The sequence below is a fragment of the Cajanus cajan genome, chromosome 11 (genome assembly GCF_000230855.2).
Source record: "Cajanus cajan strain Asha chromosome 11, NIPB_CcT2T_4, whole genome shotgun sequence".
NCBI classification, from domain to species: domain Eukaryota; kingdom Viridiplantae; phylum Streptophyta; class Magnoliopsida; order Fabales; family Fabaceae; genus Cajanus; species Cajanus cajan.
The window spans coordinates 44,890,260-44,903,883 of record NC_138527.1 but is presented as its reverse complement, the minus strand read 5'-3'; the positions used below and the strand labels follow the sequence as shown (position 1 = coordinate 44,903,883).

General features: G+C 34.7%; 1 protein-coding gene across 1 annotated transcript; it reads right to left on the bottom strand.

Annotated features, from left to right (window-relative positions):
* Nucleotides 1–950: 950 nt before the first annotated feature.
* On the bottom strand, nucleotides 951–13,518 carry SPP (Insulinase (Peptidase family M16) family protein). The gene is made up of 25 exons (XM_020374437.3): nucleotides 13,137–13,518; nucleotides 12,814–13,039; nucleotides 12,116–12,351; nucleotides 11,512–11,710; nucleotides 10,676–10,723; nucleotides 10,435–10,542; nucleotides 10,135–10,323; nucleotides 9,750–10,046; nucleotides 8,179–8,280; nucleotides 7,495–7,629; nucleotides 7,010–7,234; nucleotides 6,222–6,425; nucleotides 5,752–5,922; nucleotides 5,159–5,308; nucleotides 4,237–4,374; nucleotides 3,892–4,119; nucleotides 3,660–3,812; nucleotides 3,371–3,497; nucleotides 3,141–3,258; nucleotides 2,816–2,936; nucleotides 2,644–2,724; nucleotides 2,302–2,403; nucleotides 1,965–2,115; nucleotides 1,491–1,626; nucleotides 951–1,354 (listed from the first exon to the last, which is right to left on the bottom strand). The coding sequence occupies exons 1-24, from the start codon at nucleotides 13,298–13,300 to the stop codon at nucleotides 1,535–1,537; spliced, it is 3,765 nt and encodes a 1,254-aa protein (XP_020230026.1). The 5' UTR covers nucleotides 13,301–13,518; the 3' UTR covers nucleotides 951–1,354; nucleotides 1,491–1,534.
* Between the last annotated feature and the right edge of the window lie 106 nt (nucleotides 13,519–13,624).

The window sequence follows — 13,624 nt, the reverse complement described above, 5'->3', positions numbered from 1 at the left end:
CGTGTAAACGGAATAATTTGTAAAGAACAATAACGAGATCTACCCTGTTACTTTATCAAGTGTGCATTTATATAATTCGCGTTTACTTGCACACTTGGTACATTTTTGCCACAAATAGACTAATTTCGTTAAACTAAAATACTTATATTAATTGGATAAGTAAAAGTGATTGGTCGATGTTCTGAAACTAAAAGTTGTTCAACTTCAAAAATAAAAAATCTGGTTTAGAAGTCCAAACCATCACAACCATTAATTATTATCAAAGGAGTTGGTAAAAGGAAAGATTCACGTAATTTGATGGTTTACCAACGGTTAGAAGGTTAGTTGAGAAAACTGCAAGAAGACTTTGAATGCTTGCATTTATATATAATCATAGTGTCTTAACGTGCAAAGAATAATTTGAGAAATTGATAGCGTCTTTTTATTAAAACTAAATATTTGCACAAGCAAATTAATTTGAGAAATTGATCAGCTTGTAGAATTAAAATGCAGCAGAGCCAAAGAACCAGAAGTGTAATATGTCTCTTGTACTTGTACTAGAGTTTAGCCAATGAAATAAATTATTTAGTTCTTGTAAAACAATAAACGCTATTTCCTTTAAAACTGTTTTAACACTAAGTTTAAAAATAACCCGACTCTGTAGCCAGTGTTTCCCTAATGTGATGCTAATTTTCAGCAAAGGAAATCTATTCATGAAAATTCGCAAAATACGCACAAAACGCCTTAAACTCGATAATCTATCCAATAAGCAAAACTCACTGCTCTCACTCTGAATATGCTCCCTGCGAAAAATAATCTACTTTCATGGTCTCATAAAATGTCGCCGATCACCCAATGAAAATACGCAGGCCAAGCATGAGAAATATATTAACGTGCTTGCTAAACTACCAACTTGCCCTCAGAACTCCTTAACATATAACAGTTCTTTCAGTTTAGGAAAACAAGAAAAATGATCACAAAATTCCCGTTTGGATGGGACGACGAAATAATTTAGTTTACAAGCGCAGAAACAATGATTTACATTGTAATTAACATGACTACGCTAAGACATGGTCGGCGTTCCCCGAAAAAAAAATATATGGCCGACAGACAAAAATTGGCACCTATACATCTTTTAGTGGTGGATTCTATATTTTCTTTATTCTAATCCCTATAAAATTATACGTAGTAACAGCATTTTATTAGTGGTTCAACTGAAGATAAAAGGATGAATAACTTCGGAAATCAATCACGTGCAAGTCAAGAACCGCTTCTTAGGTTGATCCAACAGCTTGTATGCTATGCTGAACTTCTTGTGACACGTGCCTTTGAACCATAACTTGTAATCAAACCTTCCAGAGTCAGTACAAGGCTCCTGTTTCAGATATACACAAAATTATGTAACTCTCATCGCCAAACAATTTGCAAAAATGGAAAAATTTCCAAGTCCCAACCCAAAGTATACAAAAGGAAACCTGTCCAAAACTAATCAAAAGCCATAACATGCTAACCTCCAGTTCTTAAAGCAAGCAGCCCAAAAACATAGCCCAAAATATCAGGTAGTTGGCCGTGTCATTGTAGATAATCCTCGTCCCACTGGAATAACACCTGGATAAACATCATCCGCTACTTCCTCTTCTAAAGGAGCTGCCAAAGATTGTTAAATTACTTGAGTAACTATTATTGCATAATTTACACTTGAAAATGATTCAGATTCCTTCTTCTAAAATGACGTGGTAGAGCTAAGTAATGTAGCATTTTCTACTATATCTACATTCAATATATAGCCAATCCTCAGATGCCTGGACATAGTTGACTGGTTTACTTTAGACATATAACTGCAGTTACCAAGTTCCAAAGAGAAGATCTTTGTGTTATATATGAAACATGTTTACATCTTGCAGTTCAAAATTATCAAGTTACTGCCCAAATTTTGAAAAGATGAAAGATGAAATCCAGATTTAAGGTTCCACATATTACTACACCTGCTATATCTTGTGCCGCCTGAGCACCAGCAATTCCAATGCATGAATATAGAGAATTCTCATCCACTTTCAACTGTTCATATGCAAGGTATATATCCTCAATAGTAGCAGCTTCATATAGAAATATTAGGTCTTTGATACATGATATGTCCTGCATCCCACAATCAATATTAAAATAACAATAATTTAGAAGCAAGAATGACAGATTAGAAGCATAATAGAAAATTTTATCAAGTCTAAGTTTGGCAGGACTAAAAACCTTAAACCCAGTTTTGTTTTGCAACAAAATAAAAACTTCTCACACTTCAACTTCAAGATTCAGATATTTCTATCTCACCTTCCTTGGAACAGAAGCAGCTTGTAAATGAGCTAATAATCCAAGCCAGTAGGCATTTGACTTGATTTCAGCTTCATGTCTCATAAGAAGGGTCCGTTTAGCCTATAAATTAGAGAAAAAGCACCAAAGAATTTCTCAAATTTAATACATAGCAAATAGCAAGAAAATTTATGCCATATTTGGAAATAGAATGAGGGTGACACATGCATTTTTTAACCAGAAAAATATTCTCTCTTCACATTTGAACACTAATAGTGCACATGCTTAGCAGAAAAACTTGTGTCTGAAAGTGCAGCCACTAAATTGCAATGTAAAAACAACTCAAGCCTTTCGATAACTAACCCTGTCCAATTCCCTCTCCGTAATTTTGTTGCTATGCAGACCTCTAAGAACATTCTTGCATGCATCAACAGCTTTGTGCACCTGCAAATCAATTTGACCTGAAACTTTTGAAAAGAAAGAAACTAGCAGCAAAAATAATAAGAGTGAATGTTTGTAAGAATGGAGCACACACCTTGCTTGGAGTTGATGTCACAGAGATCACATACCATCCTAATTTAAGCCTATCAAACAAGTTTAATTCAAATGACACGTCGTATGTCAACCCCAGAGAATCTCTAACAGTTGTGAATAGCCTGTAAAAAAATTGAAAATAACGCACATATTTAGTATGTGTATACTACTCCTAGATATTTTTAAGATTTATTCCCAAAAGTCACAGGGTTGGCCTGTTTTCAGAATGAAGATGATCAGGCTGGTCTAAGCCTAGAAGCCAGCAAGGTGCCTAAACACTAAAGTTTCTGCACTAACCTAACTACAGGTGAGTGTGTAGGAGGTACCTAGAATTTATAATCTCAGAAAGCAGTCCCATTGTTATACCAAAGAAAAGAGGATGACCACGAAGGTTCTTTTGCAAACCATCTTGCGACTCTTGGGCGTCAGATTTTGACTGATCATCTGCACAAACCATTTCCAGCATTTAACAATTAACAGTGATTCCAGAAATAAAATTCGTAATACAAAGTAGGATATGATGCCACAAGAAAAATATAAAATCAACAAAGTCCACCATTAATTTTCGATGCATTATTAATTGACTCCAACAGGTCTTTTCCATCAACAGTAAAACCCCAACGGTTTGGCGCTGGTCCTGCTATATAAGCACATGCCCTCTCATCCGTGTCTTTTAAAAATACCTGAAAAAAAGGCAAAAGTTGATAACCACGTCACAAGTCTAGTTCATTGAATTGCACTAATTCTAAAATGTCTAAAGAAGAAACCAAATTTGCCTGTGCAACTAAAAATTATACTGCAAATTTACTTGTTATATTATGTTCTCACAAAACAACATATCTTACTTCTTGCAACTGCAAATCAGATGGAGATGGTCGAAATACGGGTGGGTTGAATTCTTGATCTCTTTCATGATTTCTTGTGGCCTGAGCTGTGCCAAGGTAATCAAGAATGCAAGATTCAATGTCCTCCTCAGTGAAGTCACCTACAATACACACCTGAAGAACAAAAAAGATTTCAGTATTTGAATGTAATTTTAAAAGAACTATGCATTTAACAAAATCCATGATAACAGACCTCCATGTTGTCACCAACAAATTGATTCATTACAGCATTCTTAACAGATTGCAGGGTTAAATTTTCCAGTGATTTTGGTGTAGGTTCAATAAACCGCTCATCCCCATCCAACATTGCCACCATGAGTTTGTGAGCAGTTGAGCGTTCCAAGCTCTTGGGGATGGATCGGTAATATGACAGATACAGTTGCCTCGCTCTATCGAAAGCATCATCAACCCAGACACTATGCTGCATAACAGAAACATCATAAGGAATACATATATGCAGTTATGCAACCAGGAATTATATATATGCAACATATGAGGATAAGAAAAGGCTTAATAGTTAAAATGTAATGATGTTTACCTCAAGCACCATGTGAAGCAATTGAAAGGCCGCACGCATCCCATTGTCTCTTAAAGTAAAACGGAACTCCATAGATATGAATTCTTCCGTAGATTCCAAGGAGCAATTTATCAGGTGATTTACACAGAAAAGTTCCACCTGGTATTAAGCATGAAATAAAAGATATTCATTAAATGGAAAGTGTCTATCAACTCTTAGATACTGAAACTATCTTTATGTATGTAGATGACATATTCACAGCCATGAGAAGTTCAAATAATAGAATTCATAGTGACCAAAAAATTAATCTGTGCAGAGTTCTCCGAACATGAAGTGCATTTGCCACCAAAATTTCACAACATATAAAGAATGACCAATCTGTTTATTCAGTGTCAAACAGGCACACTATTGACAGAACATTTCTCCCATAATTATGCACTGCAATATGAATGTCTGTTTTAACATTTGCCATGCACTTATACCAATCTGAATATCATATTTAAAATAAAATAAAAAACTCAATATATTGACATTAATATACAATTGGGCTTAAAATTTGGTGTGTATATGAATCAAAGGTTTCTACTTTTCATCTTGGAATAAGCATTTCTAAATTTTTGTTTAACTATGAATTTGAAAGAACTGAAAGAGACATTATTTAATCATTTTCTCCTAGACCATGTCAGCAACAAATGCAAACATGACAAGTTATATAAGATGCTAACTGTGTCTTGTTCCCCAAAATATAATAACGAGTCAATTACTTTAGAGGGGAAAAAGTTTAACAAGAACAGAATCAATTAGTTAAGAAAAAATTAGCAAATTGCCAAATACAGAAAGAATGCACATAACTCTAATGAGTCTCACTGGAAAATAGCAAACATATTCCAGACATTGAAATTTGGAAACAACTGTTGGTTAAAAAAAAAAAAAAGTTAGTTACCTGCTCCCTTGAGAAGTTGCCAACACGTCCTCCCTCGCTAAGTGTCCTAACACCCACAATCACAGATCCTCTTGACTCAGAACTCTCAGCTGCTCGTCCACCACCAACAATCAGCCGCATCACACCGCTTTGTGTTTCAGTTTTTGATATCTGTCAACCATAAAATGCATTAATAAGTTCAATATAATTGATACACCCTCTTTTATGGTACAAGCCCTGAACTCTATGCCACTCTCAGATTGCATTTGTGAAATTAGTTAGAAATTGAATGGCAGTACGACTACAAACATAAAAGGAAACTGAAATTAAATTTTTAACAAGTTCTGTAGAAAAGAACAAAATGAAGCAGTAGCAGAGTACTAGAGTTAGGAATCCATGGAGACTGAGTCACTGTTTTTAAATGCATAATAGAGTTGGGAATCCATGGAGACCAAGTCACTATTTTTAAATGCATAATAGAGTTAGGAACCCATGGAGACTGCCTCACTAATTTTAAACACAATGTTGAATGCAAGCGATGACATTGCAAAGGAAACTGGAAAACAAGGTACTAGTATCATATGAGAATCTCAATATAAATTCAGATAGAATACCTTATAATTAACAGGGATTCCATTTGAAAGACGGCGCCGGGTGATCCCAGTTTCCTCATCATGAAGCTTTGTAGCATCTATTTCAGGATTTACAGGAATAAAGGTAGGCTTCCGCAGCTTTTTCAACTCTTCAAGCTTTGATGATTGTATCAGTTCTTTTGGCACCTCAAGCTATACACATATATAAGCAATTAGCTGAACAGTAATCATGTATATAGACTAGACACACCCAGCTCATAAAAGAATTGGCTCTCATTACTAGAATTCACCATCTATATATAATGAATCAAAAGTGGTAGATTCATATCATAGCACATGAAGAATATAGATGTCATTCAAAGGGAAAGCCAAGTTTTGAAAGTAATCAATTATTAAATGCATAGGCAAGTCATCAGTCACTAGGTGAAAATAAATTCTTCAAAAGTCAAATCAAATCAAGTAACAAGGAATTAAGCTGAAGGAAGAGATACCTCAGGCTCTGGCTGAATAGGTTCAGCCAATCCAGCTTTGATAGCATCAGTAATTTCAGTTGATGATATCTTGAATTCTGTTTCACCGGCTCCCTCAATGTGAACTTTTTTTGGAACACAAGCAACAATTGCAGCAGGAAGTGGTGCAGTAGGCTTGCCAAAATCAGCTATAAATTCTAACACCTTGGCACCAACAGAATTAACCTGAACCAGAAGATTATTTAAGTTAAATGACTAGAAGGTACCAGCTATATTTTTATAACTTTCAAAAAAATTTCTAAGATAACTTTTAAACATATTAAAATTTTAATTTAAAATATAATAAAATATATAGTACATTTTTTTAATTTTCAGTAAAATTGAGAAAACAACAAAAGAAACAAAATACCAGAAATATAACATGATAAAGGAACAAGATTTATACCAACTAAAATTTCATAAAAGTAAAATCAATACAGTTGACAATGATGTAACAGTATCCTAAATATTTTCTTTCACTAGGACACTAATGGAAGAAAGAATTTAAAATCTCATCTTTAACATGGAAGGAATGCACAAATCATTAAGCAAAGGGGAATGATCAATCTCCCTTATCAGGATAAACAAAAATGTTGCACTAAAAAATTAAATGGTTGCAAAGAGATATCTGCATAAGAACTTTGCAACAGTGCATGCCTCTGACAGAGACTTCTACTAATAATTAGTTGTCATAATAAAAAAATAAAAATAAAAATAAAACTGTCAACAAACAATACAGCACAAAGTCCAATAAATACCAATGAAATTACCTCCTCAAGGGTAACTGTCCCAGCAACAGCAAGTAAACTTTCATGCCCTTGTCTCTGGTCCATAACTTTATGGCCAAGGGCATCACTTTCCATGATAAAATCCAAGTTATCAACAGAAGATACATTATCAATCATGGCTGCCAAGTGTTCACTATCTTTCAGAAGTGCATCTAAATAACGAGTTAATTCACCCTGGGTAACCCCAAACTCTTTAAGTCTCCGAACCTGCATGACACAAATTTAGACTGGTGATTGAAAGAATGAAGTAAAAGTAATTAATCAAAATAATCCTAGGAACATTCATAAAGATTAAAAAAAAAATCATAAACTTCATGTTAAATAATTGTTATTCAATCATGTCATTTAATATCTTTCTATATGTAAAAAGAGTGGACCTTAAAATAACTAACTGAAACAACCAATAGAAATAATACTACTAAAATAGATCTCTTGCAAACAATCAAAGCATAGCAGAAAAAACAAACCTCTTGAACAGCAACTCTAATTGCATTGTGCCAATTCTTTGGTTCTGCAGTTATGGTAAGCGTGGTCACAGTGCATCCTTCCCTTCCAGAGTCACTGTGGTCCAATTCGACGGAAGTAAACGGTGGATTTGAACTCTGTAAATTTCATGCAATAGTAAACATTTAGATGCTAAGGGAAGGACAATCTAGCAAATCACCAAAATAAAAAAAATATAAAAAATATAAATAAATAAAAAACTTAAAAGCTAATTAATCAGCTAAAAGACAGACTTTATAAGACTTTCCTAAAAGACTTTCCTAAGAGAGCAAATGGATTTGTATTGAGAAAATTGAGCATGTGTGATTAAAAATTGAAATACATAGAATGGGGTCACTTTATTATCTTTGTCAGTAACTTGGACATACTTTATAGAAAAGTGGGTATATAAATATAATTACTGAAAAACTTTGGACCTGTTTCTAATTCATCAGAGAAAACATTTTCTATTTACATTTCTTGTTTTTACTAAAAATTAAAACAAAAAAAGTTATCTTAAATTTCACTTTGTTTCCTGTTAATATTTGTACAAGAAATGGTGAAAACAACAAAATCACAAAATAAATGCCGAATGAATTCTTATGTTAGTCATAAAAAGATAGGATCAATAAATAGCACCGTAGCATATACAGGGAATTTCATCTCACCTTATATCTTGTATTAATTCGAAAATGAAGAGCAGACAAAAATATTCTTTTCATCAAGACCTTGCGCAAGTCTTTATATGATTGCACCTTATTCACTGGAATCTGCAAAAGATTTTGAAAAGGTAAGGGAACATAAATTTTATAATATCTAAAAGCATATCAATGAAGAGGAGACATGTAAAGAAAAAGTATGGAAGAAGAAAAGTGTAGAACTGAGAATCGTTACAGTAAATTTTATATAGATGCCAAGCCCAAAAATGGCATAGCAAGATGGCCAATATACCATGATTATCAATAAAAAAATAAATAATTTATACTACATGCATATAAATGCTCAAAATAGCAAAAATAAAACTACAATTCAATTCATAGTGTACAGTAGACACAATTATCATTGATCTTAGTTAGGATAACTGACAAGTCCATAACAATGAATGTCAAGGAGCACAATAGGAAAATAAAAATAAATAAAAAAAGACAGCATGCTATCACTCACTAAAAATATGCAGAGCTATGAGAAAGAGGAAGAAGCCAAGAACAACTAAATGCTTGTTTGGATTACCGTTTAGGACTAGAAAACAGACGTTGAACTTCCATTTGCAAAAGCATTCCATTTGTATCTTTACTTTAAAACATTCAGAGATTTTGAAAGGTTAACACAAACACGCTATAAGTTTAAGTTGTGCAAACAGGAGAGAAGAGGCTGGGGTTACCAGAAAAAAGGATGGGTTTGGCCAAAAACAATCCCTTGAAATGCCAAGAGATAGTTGGAAAACATGTTGGCCAAAACACAGGTGCAATCGGAGGGTGCCGCTACAGTTTATTTATGGATGAAGTGATGGAATTCTAACCCTAGAATCCTTCTGGTGCTCACAAGAATAAAAAAGGTTGTAAAATCATAAAAATCTCCCCAAAAAATGAGTAGGCAATGGAAAAAAGGGAAGTCCAAACAGAGGTTTCATAACTGTTCAATATAGGGATTTGCTAGAGGCAGAAACATGATGCAACAGAGTTGTTGAAGCATTCAGAGGCTGATCTGCCCACACTGCTTCTATAGCATGGCACAATTTGCCATTATAACTATTCTAGTGAAGACCTGACAATGTTTAAAAACAGAAAAGTTTAAGTGCCATAAGGAGATAGGCATGATAAGCACAACTTGCATTGAACTCCACCATATCTCTTAAGCTTATTGCTCAACACTAAAGTACACTCTAATAATCATTAGACCGACAAACATCTACTAGACAAGTAATATGAATATGATAATAGTTTATTTAAATTGTTCATTAAACCAGTAGACCTTGATATGAACCAGTAAATCACATATGCATGTCCTTTTATGTGTTATGTCCAACATCCTCTGTTGATCATTTCACCACCACAAATGGTTCTATAAACTTGATTCCAACCAAGTTATCAGCTCCAAAAATTTTAATCACATGCAAATAAAAATTAACAAAAAAGACAAAGAAAAGGCAATTCTTGGGGGAAGACAAAAAGTATATACAAAAGCAACTGCAAAATCTACAAGTTGAACTCAAGAATCACACAATTCAACCTCTTCATACCTTGCAGAACATATTAATTGAAAAATTTTGAAGTAACTCGTGTTGAAATATTTGTGGTGGCTTCAAATCAACACCACTCCCTGGAAGTGACCAATTATGCTGCACAGGAGGACGAACAGCTTGCCTTTCCTTATTGAATATTTTTGATTGATCCATTGCATTGGCTGATCTTTCAATAGAATTTCCACCCAAACCAACAGAAAGCTTAGGAACAAGAAAACTGGCCATTGCACCAAATGCACTTGGAGTGGCCACTGAACCTTTCTCATTGTCTACACCAGTTTGTCCGAAAACTGCCTGCATGACAACAGTTCATTGTATAAGATTCCTAAATATTATAACAATGATCATAACCAAACCTACTAATTTGCAAATGTGGACATACTTCAATCTGGCAAACAGTTTTTGTGATGTTATCAATATCCCCCACAATGTACAAGGTAGCATTTGCAGGGAAATACCAACGCTCATGAAACTTCCGTATTTTATCTGCATCCCACTTCTTTATCTGTTCTTCTAATCCAATGGGAAACCTTTTGCTCAGCTTATTTTCAGAATGCAGATGCTGTAACAACTGCAATTACAGAAATTAAAAGCAATGCAATTGGGAAACAATAAAATTGAGTCAATATTCTGCAGAAACACAAAGTTGATAGCTTTAATTTCCAAGAGATATGTTCCTCACCTGACAATCAACTCGATATTCTATTGTATTCATCATTTGAAGCTCTGATAGTATAGCACGCCTTTCTTTTTCAATTCTAGAAGCAAGAAACTTTGGGTGGAAGGCTATCTGCATGCATCAATAACAATAAGCTGTGAGTAAAATTCCAACCAAGAGGTAACACATACATATTTACTCTATTTTCCACTTTCAAGTAGAGGCTTATATGGCATGAAATAAAGCATAGTTCAATAAAGTATACCTCATTCAAGGCATCCAGAACAAATGGAAGTAGATCACCATCAGAATCCTGACACACAACACCCATTTATAATCAACAACATCAATAAAATATTAAACAGTTCAATATAATTGAATGCATATATACACATATTGGAAACAAGACATACATGATCACTTTCGAAATATTTTAAATGATGAGTCCTAATAACAATTAAGCACTAAAGAATATGAAGCCCAGTAACAAGACAGACAAATCTAAGATTAAAGAAGGATAGAAATTGGAAAGTTGTATGCAGCTTAAAGGTGCCGATGAATAATTTTAACACAAACATAGTAAACATCATTATCAAATTTCAACCTTTATAATCTTTGCTCTTCCATTTCATTCTCTCTCTCTCTCTCTCTCTCTCTCTCTAGAAAAGTTTCTTTCCTAAGACTGTCCCTAGTGGATTTTCTTCTCTGAATATCATGTTGAGTCTCTTTAAAGAATACGATTTACATATCCTCAATTGCCATGGATTTACCTATACACGTAACAAATTTTAAGCGCTGAGCACTTAGAACGTGGGAGTATTCATGAAAATTTTCTTCTTACAACTAAAGTCAAAAAAATTTACAGTTAGTCAAATACTGTGCTTTCAACAAATGAATTATTCATATATTCATTACATTATCAATAACTTCCACATATTGCTTGGACAGAGTTCACAAGAAACATCATTTTACCCTTTTCTCATATGCTTAATTTAAATTAGTAATTAAAAGTTCAATAAATGTCCAAAATTCTAATTAAAAAATATCAAAGAACTAATATTTGAATACATCACAAAGAACAGCACGCCAAATGGCCTATACCTTGGTGGTCGTTGGAGCATGGATGTGAAACACTGTATGGTGGAAATCAGTATAAGCATTTGAACGAGCTCCTGTTCCCAAAAGCTTCTCACGTTTTTTACTTCCTAAGAAAGCAACATGTTCAATCATATGTGCAATCCCTTGCTCATCCTCCTCCTCATCTATTGATCCTGCATGAACTTCCAAGTGTGCTTCGAACCTAAAATGGAATCAGTTGACACTAAGTAGTTAGTACAAGCACATTCTAGAGAACCTGCAATGCATACATGTGCACTAGAAATTTTGAACTTCTTATCACCACTATATTGCAGCAATACAACTGTTCAAAGAGAAAATAAAAAAACCATATAAACATTTGAGATTTGACTCTATCAATTTTATTATGAAGTGATGCGATGGCAAACTAAATTATTCACTTCAAAAGTGTTGATGTTATACATACATTTCAACTCAGAACACTCTTAAAATATCTTTCATCTTATCCTTGAATTTGATCATTAATAAACAAACTCAAGGATGACAAATCAGAATCAGCAAATCCATTATTCCACAATGAAACACATCCTATTTTTGGAATGAATTCATAAAAATTATTGAACTTCACCTTTTTGGTGGAACTTTATTTGGCAAAATCAGATAACGCAGCCCATTCTTCAGTTGACCTCGATGCAACTTCGGATGAGATGGAAGTTCAGAACCAAGAAATCCCTCTATCCGCTCCAGTTCAGAATCATATACACTTAAATCTTGTTTTTCTGCAATACCATCTGGCCAGGTGGTACTTGCTGCATGTGGCTCATCTGGACCAACAGTTGCATGCGGAATTTGAACCGGCTTCACCTGAAAAAAAATTAACACAAACATCTGATATTTGAGAATAATGGAAAAATGACATAAATTATGCACAAAAGCAATCATATCGCAAGTATACAATATCCAAGGAGAACGAAAACAAACATACGACAATGTCCTCCAAATTTACCTATGTGTACCAGAACCAGAAGCTTCAACATAAAACATTTTCAAGAAGCATCAAATTGCTCTGAATATTGGTAGCAGCATGGAAAATCTTTGAGCAAGAAAAACATGACAAAAGCTCCAAGTTCAACAAAGTAAAATTCAATACACGAGACACTTCCCTTCCCTTGTTTCATTGTCATTCAGATAATAAGTAGTACTAATAATCTTGAACGCTAGATATAACGATGATTCAAGACTCAAACAAACCTACATATCTGTTGCAAGATTTATCAAGAAAGTAATAATAACCAGCTAAAAACGAAGCGAGTAATAATAACTCACAGAAGAACGACGGAGTTTATCGTTACATAACCGGAAGCCAGACTTATCAAGAAAAGCTCCAGGCACGAATGTCGCAAGATTGGAACGGCGTTTCTTGGCAAGACAGCAAGAGGCGCAACTCCGTTGTTGCGGCACCAAAAACGAGGGTTCGCCAACGACGAACGCGTGGCCGCGAGGTTTATTCCTCCGCAAATTCAATCCACCACAAACAGCCTTGTGCCTCGTTCTTTCACCAATACAGGAAGACGAATTAGGTAAAAGAAACACGAATTTGACATTGAAAGTATCAGCAATTGAAGAGAGAGAGAAAGAAGTTATAGTACCTCGGGGGAGAAGATAGGAACAAGCGGTTGTTGCGCAATCGAGTGCGGAAGCGAGTAGATGACGCGGCGGGAGGGTGAAGGTGGTGGCGAGGGAAGGCGAGGCTAGTTCCGACGACGGAGAGAGAGGTTGGAGTGGAAGAAGCCATAGCCATAGGCATAGGCATGGTAACTCGTTGGACTCAGTGAGTCGCAGAAGAGAACGGAGAGAAAGCAAAAATGGAAAGGGAGCGTGAGAAGTAAGAACAGAGGGTGGTTATATAGGCACCGGCACCACCCGCTCGGACTCGGACACAGACACGGAAATGGACGCAGCCTCTCGATTTTTCAGATTTTTCTTTCACTTCCGCATCATCCCTTCTCCATATGTGTAGCTTACAACTGTCACGTGTAAGTGCACGCACGCTAACACGATGCGTGAATCAAATACATCTTCTTTTTTTTTGCAAATTACATATATATCTTATATTTGGAAACACTTGCTAATAATT